General features: G+C 41.1%; 1 protein-coding gene across 3 annotated transcripts in view; it reads left to right on the forward strand.

The window, feature by feature from the left end:
* The first annotated feature begins 2,755 nt into the window (after positions 1-2,755).
* ENPP2 (ectonucleotide pyrophosphatase/phosphodiesterase 2) overlaps positions 2,756-25,457 on the forward strand; it is a 56,944-nt gene continuing 34,242 nt past the window's right edge. The window contains exons 1-8 of one of the 3 annotated variants that reach the window (XM_074897589.1): positions 2,756-2,870; positions 3,321-3,423; positions 9,291-9,446; positions 11,530-11,655; positions 13,659-13,719; positions 14,893-14,990; positions 16,118-16,197; positions 17,363-17,482. In XM_074897589.1, the coding sequence (XP_074753690.1) occupies positions 2,820-2,870; positions 3,321-3,423; positions 9,291-9,446; positions 11,530-11,655; positions 13,659-13,719; positions 14,893-14,990; positions 16,118-16,197; positions 17,363-17,482 (795 nt within the window). In that variant the 5' untranslated portion in view covers positions 2,756-2,819. The other 2 variants (XM_074897588.1, XM_074897590.1) reach the window with 2 other exon arrangements.

Here is a 25,457-nt window from a genome sequence, read left to right on the forward strand (position 1 = left end):
AGGCCTTCACCCTGCCCCCCTGGTCACCCCTTGTGGCTGCATCCAGCATCCAGAGCAAAGCGGAGATGAGTAGCTAAAATGCTCATTTCTCTAGAGTCCATTCCATCCCCCACCTCTGACTCAGCCAACATATTTGATTTCTCTGCATTTTCTTTTCTCATGAAAAAAACCCACTCAGGCTGTAAATATTGCTTTTCTTATATTAACTCTGTGGAACAGCAGAACAGGAATGCTTGTAACTGTGGGAATGTTACAGTATGAACTCCTCATGTGAAGTGGCACCTAGTGGCTGGTTGGAAGTTTTGCATCCCGAGTTAAATAAGAATCATTATGATTATATAAGCCATAAAAGCCAAAGTACAATTCTTATGCACAATAAGTGATGAAGAGGCATTTCATATTCTGTTGGTTTTGTTAAAATTCCTTTTTAAAGGAATGTGTTTCATTTAAGCACTAAAACTTAGACTGAACCACTGCATTCTTGGGCCAGGAGTACATTAGTTCAGCGTTAGTCTTTCCTTTTTTGATGAGTAAAATGGCTATTAATTGCTGAAGAAGTTAATTGCCAGTGATCCTTGCAGTGAAATTTTGCCTGAGCAAAATCATTAGACCTTGCTTATGCTAATAAGTTCCTTGTGCATCTGTGGGGTGGCTTCAGGCAGAATCCTTGTGACAAAAAGATGATTGTGCATCTGAGTATGTGGTCAGTTCAGAGCTACTGGAAAATGTGTCTTACATAACACATATGAAAAAGATTAGCAGTTTCAGAGTCGTCATCATCTATAATTCTAAAGGATATTACAAAGGAGATTAATTAATATATTTGTAGCAAGGACCAGGAAACATAAAATGAACTCCTCCATTTATGTGAAATTGTGCAGTTTACAAGCTCTGGAGAGGTTACATGAATGGAAAAATGAAATACGTACTTTCAAATCAGTAGAAGTCATCCATGATGCTGTATTTTTTGGCTTTGTTTCTTGCTTTATTTTTCTGGGTGGCCATTTTTAACTTATGTAGGAATTTTTTTTCAAAAGAACTGAGCACCTGTGTGTTAGGAAGATATGCAGGAACAGCAAAGGCTCAGCATCTCTGAAAATGAGGCTGAACGTATTGGCTTGGCCACTCAAAACTGGCCACCAGATCTGAAAATTCAGTTGTGTTTTGCCTGGATCACACAGTGAGCTGAGCATCCCGGGCTGGAGGTAAGCTTGGGGCTGCTGATTCCCATGTTTTACCCATGAAAACATGTACTTCATTGTCTGAGATATGTAGGCAACAGCACTGAGTGATTTTATTTGTGACATCTTTGGTTTCCTTTCTCGTCACACACTGCTGTACTTACCTAGTGCTTGGGGGTGAAGTTGTTTAACCACAGCATATACCAGAGGCTAAGGCTGAAGGATTTTATAGGAACAGCTAGTAAAAATTTTGGTGATTACTTTTCTCTAGACCACTGTGCAGGCTTTTTTTACAAGAAAAATATTGCCTATTGCAACCTATTTAATTTTCAACCCAGGTAGTGGTGAAGTGAACATTGGAAGATGGGTCTTGACTTCACAGTCTTTGTCTGTTGCAAGGGAGAGGAATCTGATGTTCTAGTGTAGTTAAGATGTAGGTCTCAGGCTAAGGCCCTGAGGCTTGCAGTGCAAAGATGCAGCTGCACAATGGAGCCACTTTTTTTTTAAGAAACTGCATAAAAAAAGGATCAGCTCCTAGCAAAGGCTGGCAGGCTGATAAGATGTGGGTAGCAAAGAGGGCTTTTTAGCCACTGCCCTGTAAAGCTACATGGTGGGGAAGGACAGATATTACAGCAGGTAAAAGGTACCTCTAAACAAAGCTCAAAATTGTACGTGCTTAATATCGCAAGGTAGTTTAAAGAAAACTGTACTGTGTTTCTTAACGCCGGTACAGAATATGGGACAGGTCCCAAGGGAAGCTCAGTGCATCCAAGGGCTTTCAAATCTTGACTCTGTCCCTTTAAATGTAATTGTTAGTAAACACTTTAATGAAAGAAGCTTTCATCAGTGAAAAAAAGTGGCAAACTACCCTGGTAAATAATTTGTCTTGGCAAATAATATTTAAGCCACCGATTTGAACCGTAATTCTGCTCAGTATTATCATTTGCTTCGTAAATAGAAGTGCTTATCTAAACAGCCGAGCTTTCTGTTGTTGATGAAAATGAGAAAATGTGGGGCAGAGGGAACGTGTCACTTCCCTTCCTTTCTGGAAGTCCGCGGTTTCCAGCTATTCAGATAAAACTGCTTGCGTTTCCATCGATCTGAGCCTTGCACCGCCACAGCGACACGGGATAACAGCGCGGAAAAATGACCCCCCGCTCTGAAGGTGTCCCCAGTTTTGGGGGCATTCTGCTCTGCAACCCAATTAGAAACTTCAGGAGCACCCTTGGAGAATGAGAGTGGCACCTGAGCTCCCCGAAGCCCACCCGGCGTGGCGAGGTCAGGAGCTGTGGCTGCGTGCCGGCCCCGCCGGCCGAGCCCACCGACCTGCGGCGCCCGCAACGTTGGGCGACGCTGGAGGGTGGCATCGGGATATTTTCATTTCGCAGCCCCGAATGAGCTTCCCCCCCTTCTTCTCTGAGCCAGATGGAGACGCATTTGGTTTCTCTTTTAACCATGTTACTTTTGCAAGGAGAATAAAATGAGCAAGAACAGCTATTGGCCGCCGCAACATAAGAAAGCCCTGCTCTGCCAGAGGAAACCACATAAAAGCGTGCGTGTGTGTGTTTGGGGGGAGGGCGCAGCGAGGGATGATGCCTGGAGCTTCTTGCACTCGGAGCTGCGATTTGTGAGTGAAACATGATGAAATCACCCCCTGGACAAATCACACGAGCCTGTCAACCTCACCAGGTGGGATTACTTGTAGCTAATAGCCCGAACTCCCAGAGCAAACAGAGCTCTGCGCTCACTATAAAGAAAAGGCGAGGGTGCCGCGCAGGCTTTTCAAGAATCCTCTAGTATGGCTAAGAAGGGCTGCGTCCACTCGCACCAGGTAGGGGAGGAGAGGAGCGGAGCGGAGCGTGGTTGCTTTTAGAGGAGGAGTAGCCCGTCTCTCCTGAATAAGCTCCTACAAAAAGGAGCGTTTCAGCTTCAGAAAGAGATGTTTTATTCATAAACCCCTTCTGGTTTGTGTTACTCTCCAACGGTGACGCTGTCAGCTGCTGCTCCAGTGATGGGAACTGCAGTGCTGGGGAGCTCGAATGTACAGAGGACCATCTCTGTCCCTTTAATCGTAATGCTCTGAGCTCGAAAGTCCTGCTTTTTGCACACTTTGCTTACTTTGCTGTTTTACTTTTGCAGGTTATATCTTTATTTGCTTTTGCCTTTGGAGTAAATGTCTGCATGGGATTTACAACACATCGATTTAGGAGATCTGAAGAATGGGATGAGGGCCCAGTCTCAGGTACAGTAACGGACACAAATTGTACCTCGCGATACCCTTATGTTATATACTGTGGTTAGAAACCACTCCTACTCCGAAACAGTAGTTTGCTTGTTCCTTTTCCCTCTAGGATATAGAGAAGAATAAATAACTTGCCGAGCCCGAGTCAGTTGACCTTTGGGACTCACCTATAGGTCTCCTATTTACTTAAACTTGTGCTCTGTGTGCATGTGACTATGGAAAATCTAGCTTATTTTAGGACTGAGCGCTGTCAGTCTCACAGAGACCGGTCTCATCAGCTCCTACATAGTATTTGCCGTGTTTTGGGCTCTGCACAGTTTCCGTCTAGAGCTAAGAGAAACTCCCCGGTGGGTTTAAGGGTACTGGTTTTATTTTGGTAGCTGTTGAAGCGGTTTCGAGAAACTTGATTAATGCTTTCAAGAGGCGCTGGTGAGAAAAGCTTTTGGGATTTCTGTGGCTCCTGAGGTCATGCTGGTTTGTGAACAGTAGACGGCAGACATCTGACGGCGGACAGGGCCGGGGAGAGGAGAGCAGGTGTTCCCGCAGATGTGCTGTCACCGACTCCGCTGTTTTTCTTTCACCTCCTACTTTTTTCTTTGGAGGAAAGCAAGAACATGCCACAGAAGGGACTGTTGTTTGTGTTCTGGGGCAGTATAGGGTTTTGTGAGCTCAGGCATAGTCCAAGTGGAAAAATATATAAAATGGAAAACTAGTCTCTTTTTTTTTCTTTAAAAATAAAAAGGTAGGCTTGACTTGTGTCTCTGTTCCTTCCTTTGGCAGGAGAAAGAAAACCTGTGGTCACTGACTTAGAGTTGGTTAATATAACTGAAGTGAAAGGGTTTCATTTGCAGTACCCGTCTGTAATGATAGCTTGTGAATTTTAATTATAAAATTGTTTGCCGTGGCCAGAGTTTGTTGTGTTCCTGGTAATATATGTGTCCCTCTCTCCTCCCCAGCCCTACCCCCCCTCCCCGGTCTTTCACAGGGATTGCTGTCTAATCACAGCCACTATCAGGGCTGCTGATCACTCAGCAGAGGCATTTTAGGTAATCAAAAAGATAATGACTGTTGCTTTTGAGCTTTATAGAATAGTAAACATTTTGTTTGAAAACCAAATTTATTTCTATTTTTATCCCCGAGTGCATAAACTGGAGAGCCGATGCGTAGTGTGTGTGATAGTGATGTGAAGGATTTGCCTTTCATGTGTTCAGCACCTGACTGCCGGTTGCTTTGCTTTCGCTGGTGACAGCCTCGGCTTTAGGGCAGGGCTGCTCCGCCGAGTTTCACTGAAGTCCCGAAGGTCTGAGACTGGGGACCCACTGCAGCTCACCAGTGCCAGCTCTGCTGAGCCAGCCAGCGCTGGTCAACACCACCAGGGCTGCGGTCAGCAGCTGCGTGCTGTTTCCACTAGCAGGGGGTTTAGCTCAGTGTCAAGGAAAATAGGAAGAAATACAGGATCTCTTGCAAGAGAGCAGGAGTAGGGGTACTTTTGGCAAGTCTGTTGAGAATTTGCTTACAGGTGGGATTGGACCAGCCCCTGGTATTGAAGTAGTCCAGTCCAGGGTGCAACAATGAGAGATGGGAAAGTATTGGAGGGTTTTGTCACTTCTGTGTTTCTGCAGCTTGGTTACTTTTGTTGCAGTAAAAAGTATTATAATCCTATATGTCTAAAGGAGAAAGTAAAATGTTAGATTGGAGAAGTGTTTAATAAACTAAAAGCACTGTGATCAAAGAACCTATTTAGGCTCTCCTAATTGCATGACTTTCAGTTGTACTTAATCAGAAGTCCAGTGCAATGAAATATCCTGAATAAAAAATTAGCATAAATTCTTTTTCAACTTCACTCTGCCTTGTCTTATTTATTTCCAAGTTTCTTGATGTTTAGAGTCAATTGTTTTGGATTGACAAAACACTCTCTTTATCAACCATTACTGTATAGACCAATTTCTTATTCTCCAGAGGTATGCCATGATTGTAAGCAAACTTTGGTTTTCATCTAGCATAGAACTCCTCTGAGTCAAAAACAATGTGGTATTTTTTTTCCTAGTCCCTTATAAATGCAGGTCAAAGAAGTGCCATAATGTCTAAAAATCCCCTCTTGATCTCTTTTTACAGTGTACAGATATATAAGCCTTTATATATTTAAGATATTTAATATTTGTACCAAAAAATTATTCAGTTGAAATAATGTGTTGATTTGAAATTTCTAAAAGAGATTAGAGAACCAAGGCTCCCATTTTTTCATAACTTTGCCTTTGTAATTTTTTTGCTTTATGAACTTTCTAGACATCTTTGTAAGCTCTTTCATGGAAAATGGCCTTGGTAGTCTCTTGAAGCACGTTCCTTGGTCATGATAGGATGATTAAATTTTGGAAGAAGAAACACTGAAGTTTTTCTATCCTTTCTCACTGAATTTTTAAGTGTGTCCTTAAACATGGAAGCATATCTTTCTTGTATTGGAACAGATAACATGTGTTTTTTACTTTAAGTCAATTTTCACTGAAATTTTACTCATTGTAATGGCATTCTGCAAAAATGAAATGCAGGTTCTTGATATGAATATTATCTAGTAAAACTGGTGTTCCAGATATTTTGTACAGGTATTTGGTTGATCCATATAGGTTCTGTATAGAATCCAAAATGGCAGATTCTTACCAGATAGTCTCCTTCCTGTAACAACTATATATGCATGTCTATATTGTGTAGTCCTATCACTGAAATACTACTGGAAATAAATGGGTTTGATTTAAAAAAAAACAAAACAAAACATTGTAATCAGATAGAATCAGAGCAAGTAGTTTGATATGGCACTTTCCAAGGCAGGTATAACACATTTACAATGGAAATGTAATAACCTCCATGGACCGTATCAGGAAGACCCTATGTAACTTCTCTCTCTAACCTATGACATGAGACAATCGTTAGATGGTTGTTTTGATCTTAGTTGGCCATAAAAGAATGCATGGAAAAGGATGTGATAAGATTTATGTATTAAATAAGGAGGGCAGGATCTTCAGGTCCCTCTGCCCGCTGCATGATCTGACTGCAGGAGCTGTGGAGGGATGCAGGAATTCTGAAAAGTTTTTTGAAATTGTGTAAGTTTGTTCTGTACAAGGGTTTCTGTTAATCTGAAAATGCTCATCAGGAATGGAGGTCCTGATGATATATTTTCAAACTATTCTGCATGCACCAGTACCCGTGCCATGGCATTGTGAACGACCTGAAAATCATGGTCTGGCTGCAAAGGCAAGGTCAAGCATGATAAACAAAGGAACAATCTTGATGTATTCAGAGATCAGAGGAATTAAACCAAGTCCTCTTTTGTATTGCTATATGGAAAGTGTCCTACGTTGACTCAGGAGGTGTGTCTTGAATTTGCTAAGTAATACGGGATAATTTGTCACATCAGTAATAAAGTGGTTGTCAAGAGATGTGAAAAAATAACAGGCAAGGTAGCTGGGCTAAACCTTTCTTATGTGAAATGGAAACCCTACTTGCAGTTATAGAAGATGGAGCTAGAAGGGACCTTGAACAGCTGTGTAGACCTTCTCTGTATCCCAAGAGTGGTCAGTTATTCCTGAAGTGCTCCTGACAGGTCATGGTCTAACCTGTTCTTCAAAATCTCCAAGATCAGATTGCACAGCCTCTGTGAGCAATTTGTTCCAGTGGTTTCCTGATAAATGAGCTGCTCTTTACAACAGCTAGACATTCCTTGAGCTACAGTTGACTCTATCCCTTATGTAATCTGCAGTCAGATTTACACCTTCTCTTTCCTAAATGCATGTTGACATGTGGTTTTTGACCTTCTGAAAAGATCTCACTCCCATCCCTTTGAAATGAAGAGGGCAATGTAAGTGTAAGGGATATATAGTGTATGCTAGTATGTAATACCTCTGAGTCCATAATACCTTTGATTTGCAGTTTACTGGATCTGTGACCTAGCTTCCAAAAAGAAAAGTAGAATAAGAGGTTAAATAACGTGGAAATATTATTTAGTAACAGATTTTCAGAAGCATTTGGCAGGAAGCAGCTGTCATTAAGAATAAGGAACAAGACTTCATATCTCTGAAAATCTGAGTTAGCATGCTTTGAAACAATTCTCATGCGATTAATTTCTAACATGGCTTTGTGGCCTATTTATGTGAGCAAAGAAAATACTGATCTGTGTGTTGCCAGCATAGCTACATGACCTTTAGCTCCTTGGAACTCCAGATGGCCAAAATATTGAAGGCTCATTAAGAGCACACTTTCAGGACAATATATAGGGAATATATATATGTATTCCTCTAGAGTGTAACTTTACTGTGTTATGATGTCACTTGATTTGAGCATTACTGACCTGACTGAAAAAAACACAAAAGCAGAGAGACACAGTTGTCTACTACTACCTTTTCCAGCAGCCATATGAATGTGACTTGTCACTGTCATGATCCACGACTGCACCCATGGTAGGTTTGGTTTTTTACCCATTATCTTGCTGTAGTATTGATTTGCTGCCACACTTGCTCCCTGATATGGTTTGTGCTGGTGTCCAACCCAGTGGCACCCCAGGGGAAGTGGTGGAAGAGTAGTGCTGGGGATGGGAGCTGGTGGATCATCAACTATGACAGCGTCACCTCCAAACCCCCCCTTATCTTCTTTTCCATCCATTCTCACAGTGTTGGGATGATGCCATCTTGTTTGGGAAGAGATTTCCCCTCAGTTTATGTGGAGACTAAACTTTCAGCTGTGTAAAAGACTAGGGGAAAAATATATAAGAAGAGATCAGAGCAGCTGTTTCCCAAAAGTGCCATTGCATCAGTCTTCTTAGAATCATACTGCTAGTCATGGTGAGGTTTACCAAACCCAAACTCTGGTCTAAAAGAAAACAAACCCCAAGACCATTTCAAACACTTAATTTTAATAGGTCTCTCAAGGAACAAAAGACATTATGAAATTTTCTTTGGGACACCTCTGTTTTTAAAGAATATCATACATTTGTTATTTATTTCATAAAATACGATTAACCCAAGAGAGTAGCATACAATTATCCTGCTTCATATAAACTGCTATGTAGGATTCTCTTATAAGAAAAATCTAAAAAATAGTAAGTTTTGAGAAGAGGAGAGAAATACATGTCAGCTTTGACAGTAAGGGCCCTTGCTGATAGATTATTGAAATCTGATACATTATTCATGGTTTTCAAACTGGCAGTCCTCCATTTAATTATACACATCAAATATATTGATCTTTTACATACTTATGTATTTTGATAAGTTTTTATAATATAATGCTCTGCAGAAGTCTACTGAAAAGCCTTGCTTTACTTCTCCATTAATTTATAGAACATCTTACAGTTTTCTTTCACGCTTGACATTGATTTGGCCCCTTCCAGTATGGCCAACCAAGTCCTGCTGACTGCACGTAGATTAATTGCAGTCCTTTAATTGCAGTCCTTTCCTATGCAAACTGCCCAGCCAGCCATGAAAATGTCACTTGGTTTCTGAAAACAAAGACCTGTTTCTGAGGAATAGCTGCAGCTCCCGGAATGGGGCCTTGGAGACTTCAATACATTTCTGCTAATGATCTCTTGATTGTTACAGAAGTAAAGCCAGGGCTGTTTCTTTGCGGGATGTTATCACAGCATGCTGCTTCCTTTTTTTTCTTCTTTCTTTTCCTTCCCAAAAAGAGCAACATTTTTGGAATTTGTTCTTTTTTTTTTTTTTTTTTTTTTTTTTTTTTTTAATTCCAGCAACCCTTCTCCTCTCTCTGCTTCCTTCCCCAGAGCAGGCAGCCGAGGTTTTGCTCATCTGAGTGGCTCAGGGCTGAGCTGCCTGTCCCACTGCTGCCACCCTGACAGATGTTGCCCTGTTTCTTGTTCCACACAGTTCTGTCAGATTCCCCCTGGATCAGTACCTCTGGCTCCTGCAAGAACAGATGCTTTGAACTTCAAGAGGCAGAGCCTCCTGGCTGCCGCTGTGACAACCTGTGCAAGAGCTACAACAGCTGCTGCTTTGACTTTGATGAGCTGTGCTTAAAGACAGGTACGATGGGTCTCCTGTCCTGCACTGCCAGGCACTGCTGACACCTGATTTCTGCCAGCAGTCGGAACCTGCATGATAAACCAGCGCTCCCTGCCATAACCTGCACCTCCTCCTCTCCTTGCCTTGCCTTGCCAGGCAGGGCTGGCTCAGCCCAAAATACAGCCCATGCTTCCTTGCAAGGAGCAGTAGGGATGCGCACCTATTACTCCTCACTGCTGGGTTTTGGCCATGGTTTCCAGGACAGAAGCAGCAGGGTACTATCCATAGTACATGAAAAATAGATCTACTGATACTCAAATAAAAGTAATAATCAGTGTTCAGACACCAGTTTGATCTCTAGGTTACAATGAAGAGAGCCATGATAAAGGCTGGAGGTAGGTCACTACGTCTCAACCATCCTTTTTTGTCCCAAATGATAATTTAATATTGGAGCGATTCATGCTTGCTTGTGGGCTGTGCATTGCGGTTACTCATGAAGGTGCCTCGGAAGCTGGGAGTGTTGAAGCAGGACGGGTCCCCTCGGGGTGACCTGCAAGTGACAGGCTGGGCTTGTTACCCTTGCCTCAGACTCTGGTTCCCAGATGTCTCATAATACATTGGTAAAAACTTTTGACTTCAATTCATTGGACCCTGGGAGGTGGAAATACAGTACAAGGTTCAATTTCTTTTTGTGTTTTTCATGAGTCATAGGCAAGGAAAACTTCAAAGAGGGCCATGAGTTATGTTTTACTTCTTAGCATAGTGCATTTAAATTAGTAGTTGTGCCCATCTCCTTGAGTGTTTGCACAGTGGTCAGAGTTGACACAGGTGCCTTCTACTTTTACCATTGAATATTTTCTTGCTTTATCAAAGAATTATACTTCCTAAGCAGCCAGAAGAGAAGTTAAAAAATATCATTGCCCATGGATGTGCCATGCTTGAGAGTCCTGACTTCCTCAGTTCTGTTTATAATGATATCCTTTCAATAGCTTGGTACCAAAAAATGGTGAGCTAACCCAATATGAAGAACTACTATGGCTTCAGGCCAAACACTTTTGAATTTTAGGCCGGTGCTGTTTTGCCCCTGGTGTAAATGGCTGCAGAATGAGAGGCTCTTTTTAAAGACTTTCAGTACAATACGAGATGTTTGCTATGAAAGGGCAGATTTTCAGTTCCTTAGCCTCCTGTCTGCCCTGCACCCTGTCCATATATGTGTATGGATACCTGCATAGCCCTTGGGGTTGTTGTGTGAATTGTCACATACTCCCATAGGCATTTATTAAGGCAATTATCACATGTACAATCTCTAAGTATTGCATATTTATAGAAAAAAGCTCCAAATGATGGAGAAAAGGAAGTAAGAGACATTGCTGGGTGCATCTTGTCTAAAGTGATTTTGAAAGTGTCTTGTTGGTTGGGCCAGGATGTGGAAAACCATATGCTTTTACATCCTTAGGTCCTATTCCAAAGTGTAGCGATGTACTGCCCTTGAGAGATCACTGCAATTTAGACAGGCCCTTAGTTCCTAACTACTTTCACAAGATGAGAAGAGCTGGAGTGCTGTACAGCAGTCCTGACATTCTTTTTTCTGAAGAACAGCTCTTCTCATAACTTTGCAGTTGGTGCTGAATCTGACCTCTGTGTAAGGAACTGATGGAAGTAAAGCATCAGTTTGCATCCACGTAGTCTCTTTTCAATTTTCTCTTATTTCCTATGGATTGAACCGGGGGCTCAAGTAGTTGGGAAAAAATAATGGATTACTCAAGAAGCACCAGAATTCTTAGTTTGTGCTTCAGGCCCCACCATTTATCTGTCAAGATCCCTTCTTGTCATTGCCTTTCCGCACTTTTTCTGGCATTCAGATTGTACAAAACCTGGAGTACAACACCTGTATGTGGGTGGAGGAGCTCTCCTGCACTTGCAGGACATAGGGGTCTTTTGTTTGTGGTTGACATGCCTAGTTCAGAGGTCTTGAAATAGCTAAAATGGGGCCATAAACTTTACATCCAACTTTAATGACTAGATTTTTGTCACTATGGCTTGAGTGAGTACTTCTTGATTCGATTATAATCTCTCATTCTTGCTTACCTTGTGAATATTTTAGCTCGGGGCTGGGAATGTACCAAAGATCGCTGTGGAGAAACCAGGAATGATGACAATGCTTGTCACTGCTCTGAAGACTGCTTAAGTAGAGGAGATTGTTGTACTAATTACCAAGTCGTTTGCAAAGGTACGTCTTTGGTCTTTCTACCTCTTATCTTTCCAAGCCAGATAGAAGACAGCCCTGTGGGTAAAGAGTTTGCTTCTAAAGGAGGAACCTTCTTGTTTTGTTCTGATTTTTTTGGAGGCGGGGGGAAAGAATGGAGAATTACATTTGTAATTTTTTGGGCACTACCAGAGGTGAATACTTGTAATTTATTGATGGTAGAAGGATGTTGCCTTTGTCTGTAGAGATACTGATAGAAAAAGAGAAGGTGTAGGTGGATGAAGAATTTAAAGCAAAACATAAAGGTGTTCAGATGCATTTGTCTGCATCGCAGGGAAAGCAGGGATACCTGACAGTCTCTGAAGGAATGGAGCATTCCTAGATATGTTATCTCTATCTTGAAGACCTCTTCCCACTCACCACAAAAGATCCTGCTCAAACTACTTGGCCTAACACCTGCAGGCTTTGTTTCTTGTGAGAGAGGACTTGTGAGATGATGAGGGCTGTAATTTGCTGTAATTTGCAAACTCTAGACACCATGACTGCAGTACAGCCTGCACCAGTTGGTGGGTGGATGGGCTGTGAAGGCTTTAATTTTCATCCTCTACCCCGATCTTTTGGAGCATGTACTGCCTTGTGTAATGTATCTCCCATTTGGAGCAGGTCGTCTTATTCTTGGTAGTCAGCACTACAGGTTGTCCTTCTATATCTCAGCTAGTTCTTAGTTTTTTCATTCATTAACTTTACTGGTGGGAGGGTTACAGTTTGAAATGTCTTCTTTTGCACATTTTGGCCAACTGCATAAGTTCATGAAATCATAACAGTCTGGATCCATACACTGAAAATGGGCTTTTCTTTACTCGAGTTTTGCTGTTGGGAATCCAAATTAAATGTGTCTTCCAGCAAGTCCCCATAGACTATGTTCTTCCCTTTCCCAAAGAATCACAAGGCTGAGACCACTTAAATGCTGGTATAGTTTTCAGTTCCTGCCTTTTTTGTGAGCTCACTCTTACAAGGGTCAAGACAGAGGAATTTACATGTCTCCAGGTTTAATGTACATAATCTTTGTTCAATTGGCTAATAACAAATGATCTCAGTGACCCTGGCTTTCTGACAGGAGTAAGCCTTATGTGAGAACAGTGTTTCCTCTTTATTCCTGCCTTAGCCTATCTGAGGATAGTGTGTTGGGTTTGTTTTTTTTTTTTTTCTTGGAAATTGTCCCTTCACCTCCTGTCACGGTCAGTTGGAATTGCTGCAGGACACATTTTCTGCAGATCTTTTCTATGGTGCTTTTTGTTTTGTTCTTTTAATTGAACTTCAGTTCCTTTAGTAGTGCCAAGTTCCCTGATTAGCTAATAATTTGTTTTTCAATTGACCTGTGAAAGTGCAAGTCATGAGCCACTCTATAGTCAGCATTCAGCAGTGAAAACCTTAAGAAAATAGTTGATTACATAAAGTAATTTTAACTAATCTAGCTCTGAAAGAGTATTAATGCTTTTTTTAGCTGTGTCTGAGTCTCACCTGATCCATGAGCTGATCAGCTCTCTAAACCAGCTGGAAACTATTTAGAGTTGTTTTTCTTCCCCAGAATGAATTTTATTTTATGTCTTTAGCCAGCTGAATCAGCTCATGGAGACATCGGAGCTGGTGGGGAGGAGGGTGGGAATTCACAGCCAGAAGCAGCACTACCTGTTTTTGACAGATCAAAAATAAAAAAATTAAAATAGATGACCACTGTGCCTAAAGCGTTACCACTGTCTCCTGCGGCCAAAAGGACACTTTTAACTGCAGTTTTAATAGCTACTTGTAGGAGTGCTAGTTTGGATATTCCTGTTGAATAGAATATAACCACATCATTTGTTCAGCTTTGTGAAAAGACCTGCTCGTTATTCATGGGAAGTATGACAAGACAGTCCATTAACTGGAGCTAGACTTACCTTTTTTTGACATTTTCTGTGAAACCTGTAGCTGTGTCCACAGATTATTTATTTATTTATTTTGAAACTGCAATGTGACTTTTCTGGTAGGAGAAACCCACTGGGTGGATGATGACTGTGAAGAGATAAAGGCTCCTGAATGTCCAGCGGCGTAAGTGTTTTTCATGCAATTGCAAAGCCAAATGCGACAAGGCCAATGGTCCCCAGCTCTGCCCTGGACCTCTGAACACCACGTGTCTGCACTGGCCCTGTCACACAGGATGAATGGCTGTGGGTTGGATGCTTTCCTGTGCTTCAGCATTTGTACAATTAGACTGATAATATTGTAATGCATTGGCCTTTGAGCTGCTGGATGAATGCGTCTTTGATCACCTGCTGATGGGTTTGCCTGCTTCACTTACAGGGAAGGTAACCAAACTTCCTTGAAGTCGGTGGAAAGGTTTAGGTTTCTCTGATTTTGATAAAATTTAGGTGGAGCCATATGTGAACACAGTTCAGGCCTTTTTTTTTTTATTGAATTTTGTACTTTTAGTGTTATGTTCCTAAATGAAAGAATTCCTAAATTGCAATGGGATACAGGCTTGACTTAGTGAGGTATTTGAGCACATGAGTAACATTGAGAAAGCAAGCGCTATTGAAACCAGTTGGTTCACTATTATCCTTAAAAGTGTCTGCTCAGGTGCTTGTGCTGGGTTGCAGCTCAGTCTGTGCTACCAGGAGGATAGTTTGGAGGAGATAGGAGCCTCTGCTTCTCCTGGTGACAGTGATAGCTGCTCACACCCACTGCAGGTGACTAAAAGTCCTGGTGTGTCTGTCCAGGACACATCTCTGCCAAATTTTGATTAGAAAATAAAAATGTGATAAAATAACATGAAATACTGTCATCTTTAGTATGTGAGAATGAGCTCTGCCTCACAAAACTCACTCAGAATGCCACATGGCCTTTTGTTTGTGAAGAGAGAAGCTGTCATAAGATGTGGTTTTTAACTACAGATTGTATGCTAGGGTGGGTACTCAGGCATACTATATTTTTTCTTTCTCCATCTCCTTCTATAAGTACTTGCCTTTTTGGGCTATATGCTTTTTAGCTGCTCAGGGAAGATGTCTTTTATGTTGGAGCTCAGCCCTTCCACTGACTGAGTGAACACTGCATGTTACTGAGCGAAGATTATCAGTTTGTCCTGATCTGTTAAGTATGCAAAATAATTATAGACATGTAGCATATGCAGTAACTGTACTTTAGATTTTCTGGAATCTCAGTGAGCAAGTGGAAATAAAATTATTTTGAAATGCTGCCTTACACTCCCACTGCTTTTGCTTTTAGCTTTGTTCGTCCCCCTTTGATCATCTTCTCTGTTGATGGCTTCCGTGCATCATATATGAAGAAAGGGAACAAGGTCATGCCCAATATTGAAAAACTGAGTGAGTACAAGTGTTTTCTTACAATAAACAAAAGAAAATCTCTTGCAACCCAGTTGTTTTCATTGTTCATTTAGCAACAGAAGTCAGTGGGGAGCTGGTGGTAGAAGGGCTGTGCCAAACGCAGGGCTCCTCTGACTGAAAGGTCTAGCAAAGATTAAGTCTTTTTTTCCATGAGAGCAAAATGGCAGAAGTCCCCTTTGGTTTAGATGGTAACAACTAGTGGCTTGAAAGCACCCTGGCTGAAACAGCAGACTGTAGTTAGAGAGTGGGGAGAGAGCTGCTGCTTTGAGGAATGCTGCTCAGAATCAGTGATCTTCATGTGGTTTTGTGATCAAAGAAATGCATCTTCAGTACGTGGTATGTATCATGCACTATGTATCATGTATAAGCTAGTTGAGAGCGGCCCTCACAATTTTCCGCTTCATTCAGGAATATTGAAGATATGGGTAAGTAAATGTGTGACAACTGGCTGGGGACATGCCCCAGGGATGAGCAGTCCTGCACTCACTGCGGAGGGAGTGAGCATCCTTTGTGGAGTACTGGACACAATATGAGCTGCTGTCCATGTGTATGTGTGTGCCCATACCCTTGAAAGGTGGTGGGTTTTTTTCCTTGTGTGTATGCTGACCCTTGTATTTGTGTAGACATCTATGCTTTGACTTAATGATCTTAAATGTCTTTTCCAACCTAAGTGATTCTATGATCTGGGGGGCTGTGGCCAAAGCCCATTGTTAAACTGCAGCTTTAGTATATTTGCCACTTAAAATTAGCCTGCGTTTTCTCATGTTGTTTTACTTAGCAAGATACTTCCAGTGGCTCTGGACTCTGGAAGACTAGCTCAGAAAGGAAAACAGTTTATGAAACAGCTACAGAAGTGTAGCTGGTTCTGTACTCCTCTGGCTGCATTATTTCAGTTGTTTAGTGTGAAGTACAAAGAGTGTGTGAGTGAATTTACTACTGTTCTGTGGAAAGACCTGTTAATGTTAAGCAGCAGGATGTTCACTTGAATTGGTTAAAATTTAACCAGTTTCTGCAGCATTTTGAGACACAGCAAATGACTTCCGATTTTGTTTTCCATGTCTGAAAGTTTCACTTCCTAATGTTTGCAATTACTATTGATTTTTCAGGATCTTGTGGAACACATTCTCCTTACATGAGACCTGTCTACCCTACAAAAACCTTCCCCAACTTGTACACCCTTGCTACTGTAAGTTCCTTTGAAGGAGTTTTTGATGGTAAAATGCTGGTAAAATCACTGCTGATGAAATGTGGGTTGTGGGAAGCAAGGTTAGGTGGGGTTTTTTTAATAAAACTGATTCACTGTCTATCCTTTTCAGTCTTCAGTTACGTTCAGTATTTTCTTCAGTATTTTGGAGTTCTGAGATAGTGTATCTCACCATTATACACTGTGTTACAGCTTTCCTGCATTTTGTTATGCTTGCTTTTGCAGTTTTGTGCTGCTGTGTAATTACAGGACACAGTTTTCTAGGGGGAAAAACATACCACCCCTGAAATCCTACCCAGAATACAACCAGCAGTTCTTCCTTCATTGGAGTAGCTGAAGTCAGTGGGGCTGACTTAGCAGCTGACTTAAATTTACAGCTACTGAGTGTTTCTGGATGCTGTGTTGGCTCTGCAGTAAAACGAACCATCACTTTGCACTCCAGTGGCATGGCTGGTGGCCAGGCTGTCCCCACCTTGGCATGCAGATGCTCTCATGTGACAGTGCTCCCAAAGCTGGGCTAAGGGACTCCCTACCTGCAGCTGCATTTTTTGCCCTTCTTTTCCTGCAGCCTCTGCACAAATGTTAAATGAGAAAAGAGGAGATGGAGAAATGAACAGCACGAACTTCTTAAAGTGCCTTTACTGCTGGACAAATTGTGATATCAAGCCATGGCTTTGGGTGGCTTGCCTCGCTTTTTTCTTGGAAGTAACTCTTACCTCACAGAGGCTCTGGTGAAGATAAAACATTATAAAATGGAAATGCTAGATGTTACTCTTGCAACCAGAGAATGAATTATTGTTTCCAGAAAGGGAATTAATGGTGAGGAACTGAAAGTTCAAATCAATCTTCTTTTTGTAAATTTTTGCTTACTTTAGATGGTCTCAAACTAACTTTTAACCAGTGTGAAAATACTTCAAAGTATCAAGTAACAGGAGTTCTTATGCTTTTTAGCACAATCCAGTCATCTCCTACTGTTTTCATCACTACAGCCAGTTTTAAATGTGCTTATCTTAAAGTTAAAACCTTTTCTGGACTGCAGTTACAAAGATACCCATTTTAAAATAATTTAGTGATATTTGCAGATAGCTATGAAGAACTGAATTTGTGTGCATTAGGATTTTACTAATTAATCTACTTCTGCACAAAGGGACTTTATCCTGAATCACATGGAATCGTTGGCAATTCGATGTATGACCCAGTGTTTGATGCCAGCTTCAGTCTTCGAGGGCGAGAGAAATTCAATCACAGATGGTGGGGAGGTCAACCAGTAAGTTTCAGATTCCCTCCTCCTCTTTCCCTCCTCCCTCTCCTCCCCCCGCCCCCCGTGCTGTGGAACATAGCCAATAATAATAATTAAAAAAATACATCTGTGAACAATTTGTACCTCAGCTCCCCCCCTGGCTGGCCCTGTGTCTATCAGTTTAGTGTAACATTTTGAGTTGGCTTTTGCTTTTCAGAATAATAAAGCCATTGATTATGGAAAGGTGCTTGTGTTGATAAGTATAAATTAGATGTGGCTAGGAAATAACCTCACTTTAGGCATCAGTTTAACACTATTTTCGTCACCGTGGCATAATGTTTCCTTTTCATTATGGATTTCTCAGGCTTTCGTCCTAGTAATGTGGCAGTTTTAGTATTAATGTTCTGTCAGCATAGCGTGGCACAACTTTATAATTATTATTTGTTAAGTCCACAAGTGATTGCTGTTACCTGACTTGCTGCAGAGACTGTAGAAGTTTGTGAATTAATTTCTGCCTTCAGCACGGCAGCTGTGGCTGAACTAGGTCCTCTCTCTTAGATTCGTCTTGGACTCGGTGGTTTCTCTAGCTCTGTATCCTCATTCTGGGCAAGGAAATGGCATCCTTCGAAGTTTTCTGCATTACTACAGCTAAGAAGATCCCCTACTAGTGCATGCTGTGGTGGCTTGCTTTGCCAAACAAAAGTGGGTTTAAATTAAACTAATAGGTTTTGCGTGCAAGCAGCCAAGGTACATGCACATTTCATTGCACTAATCGGTTAGGGAAGTATAGTTTAAAAGCTCCCAGACCCACAAAAGAGTGAGGTGATAGAGGTGGGGAAATTGGAATGGGTTTGGGAACATCATAATCTGTCATTGCTGTTTGCTGAAGTGATCAGTATCATCCCCCAAATCTCTTAATACAGAAGTTTCCCAAGAGACTAAAGAAAGTTACTCAGATGGTTTTAGGCTTAGTAACTGTGTGTGCTATTTGTCTGCTTGTGGTTTTAGTCAGCAACAAATGCGAGACAAGACGGTTTAGAGCTGCAGGCAGATGTGTCTGTAACTGAGCCAGAATGAGGTATTTGTGCTCTTGTAAAATTTGTCAGCATAACAGTGAGCATGGTCACTGCCTTGCCTAGTTAAGACCTGGGTTAGCTTTCAGCATGGGTTGTGTAGAGAGCAGAGGGTGAGGAAACTGCCTAGCTATTATCCTCCTAGATGTGAGCAAGGAAGCAGGATCAAAACTAGGAGCAGTGAAAGGGCAGCGGCAGGTAACCTCTTCATCTAAGCTACAGCCAGAGCCACGCAGCTAACAAAGTGTGTCTGCTGCAGTCAGGCATCGAGCTCACAGACACTGTTGTGGCTCAGCTGCTCTGTGACGACTTGTTAAGGAGCTGTAATTGAATTATGCATTGCAAATTTAATAGCGCATCTCAATCACAATTAGGTAGGAGATAGTGGGGAACTAGCTGTTGGGGACTATACAAATGTCTCTATTTTAAAACTATGATATAAGCCTGTAAGTACTTCATCACCTGCTGTGTTGAGTGGGGAATATTGGTAATTCCTACCTCATCCACTAGAAACACCTGTGCTGCTCCAGAGAATAAAAGTTTTTCTGTATTGTAAACAAGGGTCATGAAAAATGTCAGCTGAGAGGAGTTCAAGAAAGTTACACAACAGTGGATGACCATACGCTGGATGAATTCCTCAGAGGACGGGGGGGAGTGTTGCATACACAAATAAGGATGATAAAATAAACCAGCTGACCTGAAGAAGTGCTAAAAAGGAAAAACATACAAATAATGTAATAAGCTGGAAGTTTCTTTGGAAAACTGGAAACGTGTGTAGAGCAAGGGCTATAATTCAGTTCCCACATACTTAATATGAGGGAAACCCGTAAGTTTGACAAACCTGATAGTGTGTCCATAATGGTTTGGGTACAGAGGTGGTAGATCTCTTGCAGAACTATGATATAAATGATACTCTCTTTGCATGTGGAAGAATTGCAGATAAAAGAATTGCAGATTTTTATAAGAAAAAGGTTATCTCCATCTATATGTGGATTAAATACAGTCCGTTTCTAACTCCTTTTTATAATTTTCTCTAAATATCACATTGATGTAGACTGCCAAAAATAGCTCAGTATTGAAAGACAAGACAATAAAATTAAGGAAGGATGAAGGCAAATCTGGTCTGCATATCACAGAAATATTGTCTGTCATATCACATATTCATCTGATTCTTTTTAACTCTTGGGTCTCAAACTGGAGTACTCAAATAATGGCAGAGTGGTACTTGGCTTGCATGGAATTGGGAATTTTTATTTTCCTGCCTAGGAAGGCAGGAGAAGTGTCTGGGAGCCCCAGCCTCATATTATAGCTAAAACTGCCTAAAAGAGAATGTTATTTAATGTTGATAATTTCTGAAATACTTTCTTGTTCCTGGAAACTGGCCTATTGTATATGGCTTTGTTAAAATGTGTGGCTTTTGGTGTTTATGTTTGGTGTTTTTTTTTTTTTTGTAATTACTTGTTCTAATACTCAGCATCTTGCTGGGAAACATCCAGATTACCATGGACATCAGTGGGAACTGGCACATGAGTAGCTGAATATTTCTATACCAGGAGTTACGAGAAATTAATTTTAAGAGCATTAGGAAAAGGAGAAGGGGGGAGAAGGTAGTTTGGAATTGCTTGGAGGATCTGTAGCTTGTTGTGGAACTTCCTAAAATCTGGTCTTCTGATTTAGTATACAACCTTGATTTATTATGAGTTTTAAAATCACCTTGTTTTCAAAACAAAAGTGTTTGACAGGAAACAGCCGCAGAACCTCTCCTCATTTTGCTGCAGCATCTCACAGAAATGGTGAGCATCAGGGCCCATGTTCCCAAGGGGGAAACTAACTTTACTGTTCATTTTTCATGGCACTGAACCTCTGTTTCTGTCCCAAGTAACTTTAAACACTAAATTAGGCCTCAGCTGCCTTTGGCTTCTGATAAGCAGTAGTTTTCCATGTCTTTGATTTGATGTAGTGAGTTTAAGCCTATGCTACAGACAATAAATTGCTTTTTTAAATGAGATTTCATGTTCCTTAGAAATAATCTGTTGGTCTCCCCAAGGTCAGAAGATGACAGGTATAAAACTGCCAGCCTGTGATTAATGGGGACAGAGAGGCTTCTTCAGTGGGTTACCCAGCTTGGGTCTGAGTTTGGCTCCAGAAATGCCTCTCTCTTCAGAAATATCTTAATTATGAAAGTATTGAAGGTTGTGTAGGTAACCTTTTATGAAGTTTTATTTTTCACTATTAACCTTTTAAAGAGAATACAACCCTCAAAAAGGGCCTAGCTTTAGATGCTGAGATAATCCTTAAAAAGGGCCATGACATTCCTAGATAAGTGACAACATGTCATGAAGTTGTCTTTACAGTCTGCAAGGTATGCCTGTAGACCCTAGACGACATCTCTACACATCTTAACAGAATATTGCTGATTTTATCTAAATTTCACATTTTACATTAATCTTTGGCATAAAACCATTTTGCTTTTCTGTTTACTGGAATTTTGTTGATTTTGACTAACAATTACAGAAAGAACTTCTCATTTTCATTTTTTTGCCTTGTCAGCCTGAGCATTGACAGGATAGTTACATCAGAGGAGCCCAGACTCTGAGGAAAGCTATCATCTACCTTTTGTCCTGAACACATTTTGCAATCACTTTGGTTGGTGGGGGAAGCAGAAGGAGGCATGTTTATAATTGCCTTTTTATAAATATTTGTTTTTGTCTAGCTTGAGCCTTGAAAAAGCAACAGGGCTATCCGAGTCTGTCTAATTATTTAATAGGCTTCTTGTACCAAAATCTGTCTGGGCAAGAAGGCAATGCTTAGTTGTCAAGGCTGTGAGATCATTTGTGTCCTGTTAAAGAGTAAGGAGTGTGGAAGGGACTGCGCCACATTTTACCTTGTTGGCAGGATAAATTGCAAATGGTGCAGGAGTATAACGTTTGGTGCACCCTGGTATTAATTCTGCCTGGATGTGGAAGAGATTTCCCATTCGTGCGTTACCAAGTCTCAGCTGCATGTGTATGCGTTTCTTCTGCTCCTGACACGAATCTCCTTCCTTCACTGGGAGCATGTTTGCGCCACTTGGCCCAAGGGCTGGACTTCAGACGTCGGTCCTGACCTGAGATGTGTTGCTGCCAGTGTTTTCATAATACAACAAATAAGGTGCAGCCTTTGCAAAGTTATGGGCTCTTAATTATTTATGGAAGATTAAAAGTAGGGAACTGCCCCATTTTCTGTGCAGGTTTTTAAAGACAAATCAGCAACTATCTTGAATAACTCTGTATGTAGTATCTGTGTGTAAGCATGTCTAGCAGTCAAAAAAAGGGAGAAGGTTGGACTTCCATGTTCCATATGGCATTGCCACCTAAACTGTTGCTTAGCTTGTCTATTTTTATCCATAAATCAAGGAAAATAATTGTAGTCATTCAACACAGAAGATATAAAATTGATAGTAAATCGATTTACAGGATATGTTTCATATACATCTAGAAAAGCACATATCTTATTTCTTGGCACATGTGCAAGGGTACTAGGTTTGAAGCCATGGGACCATAATTTAACAGGTCTTTCTGCATTGAAAAAGTTAGATATTCTCTAATTCCTGCGGCATGGTATGAAGATAGAGTGGTTAATCTTTGTTATTTATTCTTTTAAATATTTATTCCCCTCCTTTCTGCTTAAGCAAATTAATTCAGAAATATGGTCTTTACAGAGTTTACAATACAATAAAGCTTGTCCCATATGCAAACCAGGGGTGCGCATTTGGCATAGTTAAACAGCTGACTATAAAATTCTAATGTATTAACAGCTAAAGCCAATGTATTTACATATGGCAAATAAATTACATAAGCTCACAAATGGTACTGACCTTGCAACGCCTAACACAGTAAACTTTATGGTAAGTGACCTGAACAGATGTGACCAGCCATAGAGTGCATATAACATATTGCATTTACATGCTGAGTACGGGAACATCTAGGATTAATTAAGACTGTGACTCACCAACAGAAAGGAAATGGAACAGTAACCCGTATTCTCTTAATTTCAATTGTATTGGATGGACAAGGTTGTGAGAGGGCATCAGACAACTTTTTTTCTATCCAACAATGACTGACAGTGTAGACTCATGTTAGTCTGAGAGGCATGACTTATAGTCTGCCTTGAAAGACAATTAATTTAATTCAAAGGCAGTGAGAGATGTTCACTGATGATTAGGTTGCGTTAACAGTTTGACACGCTTTTCTGCTGGTGTTAGTTTCCTATAGCTCAGGGTAGTAAGGAAACTTATGTGCTCCTATCAGCTGCTCCAGTCTGTTGTCTAATTTTACCTAGTCAGTGAAGGGTCTGGCTGACCAAGGGCACCTCTGGTAGAGATTGCTACCACTAGATTCATCAGCAATAACTGTCGCAACTCTAAAACACTATGAAAAAATTATTTAAAGCTTGTTCAATGCAGCTAGAAATTATTTTACCTAATGATTGCTGCTTCTCTGCAAATGTGTTATGAGTACCAGCTTTAGATATGATGTTGAATAGTGTTGGTTTACTTAAAACCAAAATAAGAAAATTCAAAGGTGCTTTTTTTTTTTTCCCATGAAAAAAAAGAGGGGCAAGGTCAGTATGGAGTAATTCAGACTCACTTCTCAGATGTTGCAGTCAGATATGGGCCTTTTGATTTGCTTGTCTTTGACTTCAACAGAACATTGTCTTAGCTGTTGAGCTTATTTCAAGTGTAGCAGACACACATCCTCATCCAAACAGTGAATGCCAATGTAAATGGCTGCATTCCCGAGGTGGGATTCCTTACTTGGGAGCAGAGATGCTGCAGGTTTTTCCTGTCTGACACCAGTCCAGGTGCCTTTGGAGGGCCCTCTCTGCTCACTTAGGAGTATGCAACTAGTAGTGATCTCCACCTCCATTACCCCTGGTTCAGAAAGGCGCTCATGCTGTTTTCATGTGGCATTCATGAAGCACGTTCTATGCTCAACAGGAATAAAAAATAGCCACTGCCTTCTTGCAGGCCTGCTGCGTACCTTGGCAATGTATGTAGGGCTTAATTATTAATCTGTCAAGATAACTACCATTTTACTTGCTTGGCCAGAAGGAGGGTGTCTTCTGGCACATGTTTAAAATTGTTGCTTAAAATAGACAGGGTCACGAGTGCTATCAGCAGTGCTAACAGTCAGGAGCAGCACAGGACAGCTTCAGCTGCAGAGGGTGGAACTTGGCTGGTCTGATTTGGCGAACCAGGCAGGCTGGACCACTTGGACCTGCACAGGCCAAAGCACTAGAAAGTCAAACTAGAGTTAACAGATGGTAAAATCCAAATATTGAATTCCCTGGACTTAAGTTTATCGGTACTTTCCCAAAGATATCTGCAAAATGATTTAAACTTTGCAGGAACACAAACACTTTCAAAGAAAAATAAATCTGCTGCAACTCTGTAGGGACAATGGTTTTCCAAGTATAGCAAGACCAAAGAGCATAACAGCAGTGCAGCTGACAGTCCTTGTGCTGAATTTGTATTTGACCTCTTTTCCTCTGCTATTACGGGTTCTACTCTAGGAATAAATCTGCAATGCAAAGAAAAATGCAGTTACTTTAAGTGCGGTCCCTTTTTCGCCTGGGAAGCCCATGCACCGCTAATGATTATGGAGTAGCTCCAGCCTTAGTTAGACAGAGGGTCCAGGCTGAACATACCCTGTGCTGACAATGACACAAGCTTGTGGATGCATCCTGGTATTGCAGTCACACCTCTGACTGCAGCATATGGGCTCAGTGACATCATCAGTGGCTTGTAGGCACACTTCCTCATCTCTCCTCTTCGCCTGCATCCTTCTGTCCCATCCTCTCAGGGCGAGTATTCTGTAAGCATTTGAGAAAATCATCCCTGTTATTCAAGAATTCAAAACCAAATTCCAGTATAAAATCAAAGCCCTTTTTTTATTTTGGGGGAGGGGGGGGGGGGGACCTACTTTACTGCCACTATGCAAACCCCGGTGCTGGTGGAAGGCTGGGACTGCAGACGCTGGGGGAGATGCCTGGGGGACTCTCCATTTGGTGGCAGCTAGATTAATATGAACCAACTCTGAAATCAGACTCTTAAGGAGAAACACCTGGAAACAGAGAAGGGTAGGCTGCAAATCCATGGCCATTCTGCTCCTGCTTTTGCTGAATTTATTTAGCAAACCACCATTTCTATAGAGTTACCATAAAAAGAGGATACATTATGAAAAAGTATACTATGAAAACAGATTATCTTTTATAACAGTGATTTAAATTTAACTGGATTGAGTCCAGTAAGATTTGCAACAGCAGATGGGAGATAAGGGGTGTGTCCAGGCACTGGAAAGGCAAAGATGTCCAGTTTTCCCATAAATAACATAACTGTATCCAAATTTAATTCCTGTTAACTTATAGCCTCAGTGTGTATATGATCTTTCATCAGTCTGTGCCAAATTTATTTCAATTAAGACCAATACATTAATAATTCAGGCATGACATTTGAAAAATGTATGCGTGAATAACAACGACAGTTTATAAGTGCCTGTGTGAGCAAGGTAGAGGAGCCTTGAATGTATTTTCAAAAAGTTGATTTGTTGATTTAAAGTAAACCAAAGATTTTGCAATTATTAAGTAAAGGAGCTATTTTTTGACTTAACTGCTTGTGAAATGGGTAAATAGCAATATGCATAAATAATAGGAAGAAATACTCTAGTTGTATGCATAATTCTGGTTTTTAAGCCATTACACTTTTGAAATGAGTTTTGAGTTAATTTGGATAGTTCCTTGCAATAGAAATTTAGTTCTGTAGGGCTAAAAACTCATATTGTTTGCTTTCCTTGATTGTGGACCTTTCTGACATTTGGTCATTCTCATTCCCCTGCCTTGTATAGATATTCATAGAATAGAATAGAAGAAAGAGGGTGAAGGGGGGGTGT

Source organism: Athene noctua, chromosome 2 (assembly GCF_965140245.1).
Source record: "Athene noctua chromosome 2, bAthNoc1.hap1.1, whole genome shotgun sequence".
Lineage (NCBI taxonomy): Eukaryota > Metazoa > Chordata > Aves > Strigiformes > Strigidae > Athene > Athene noctua.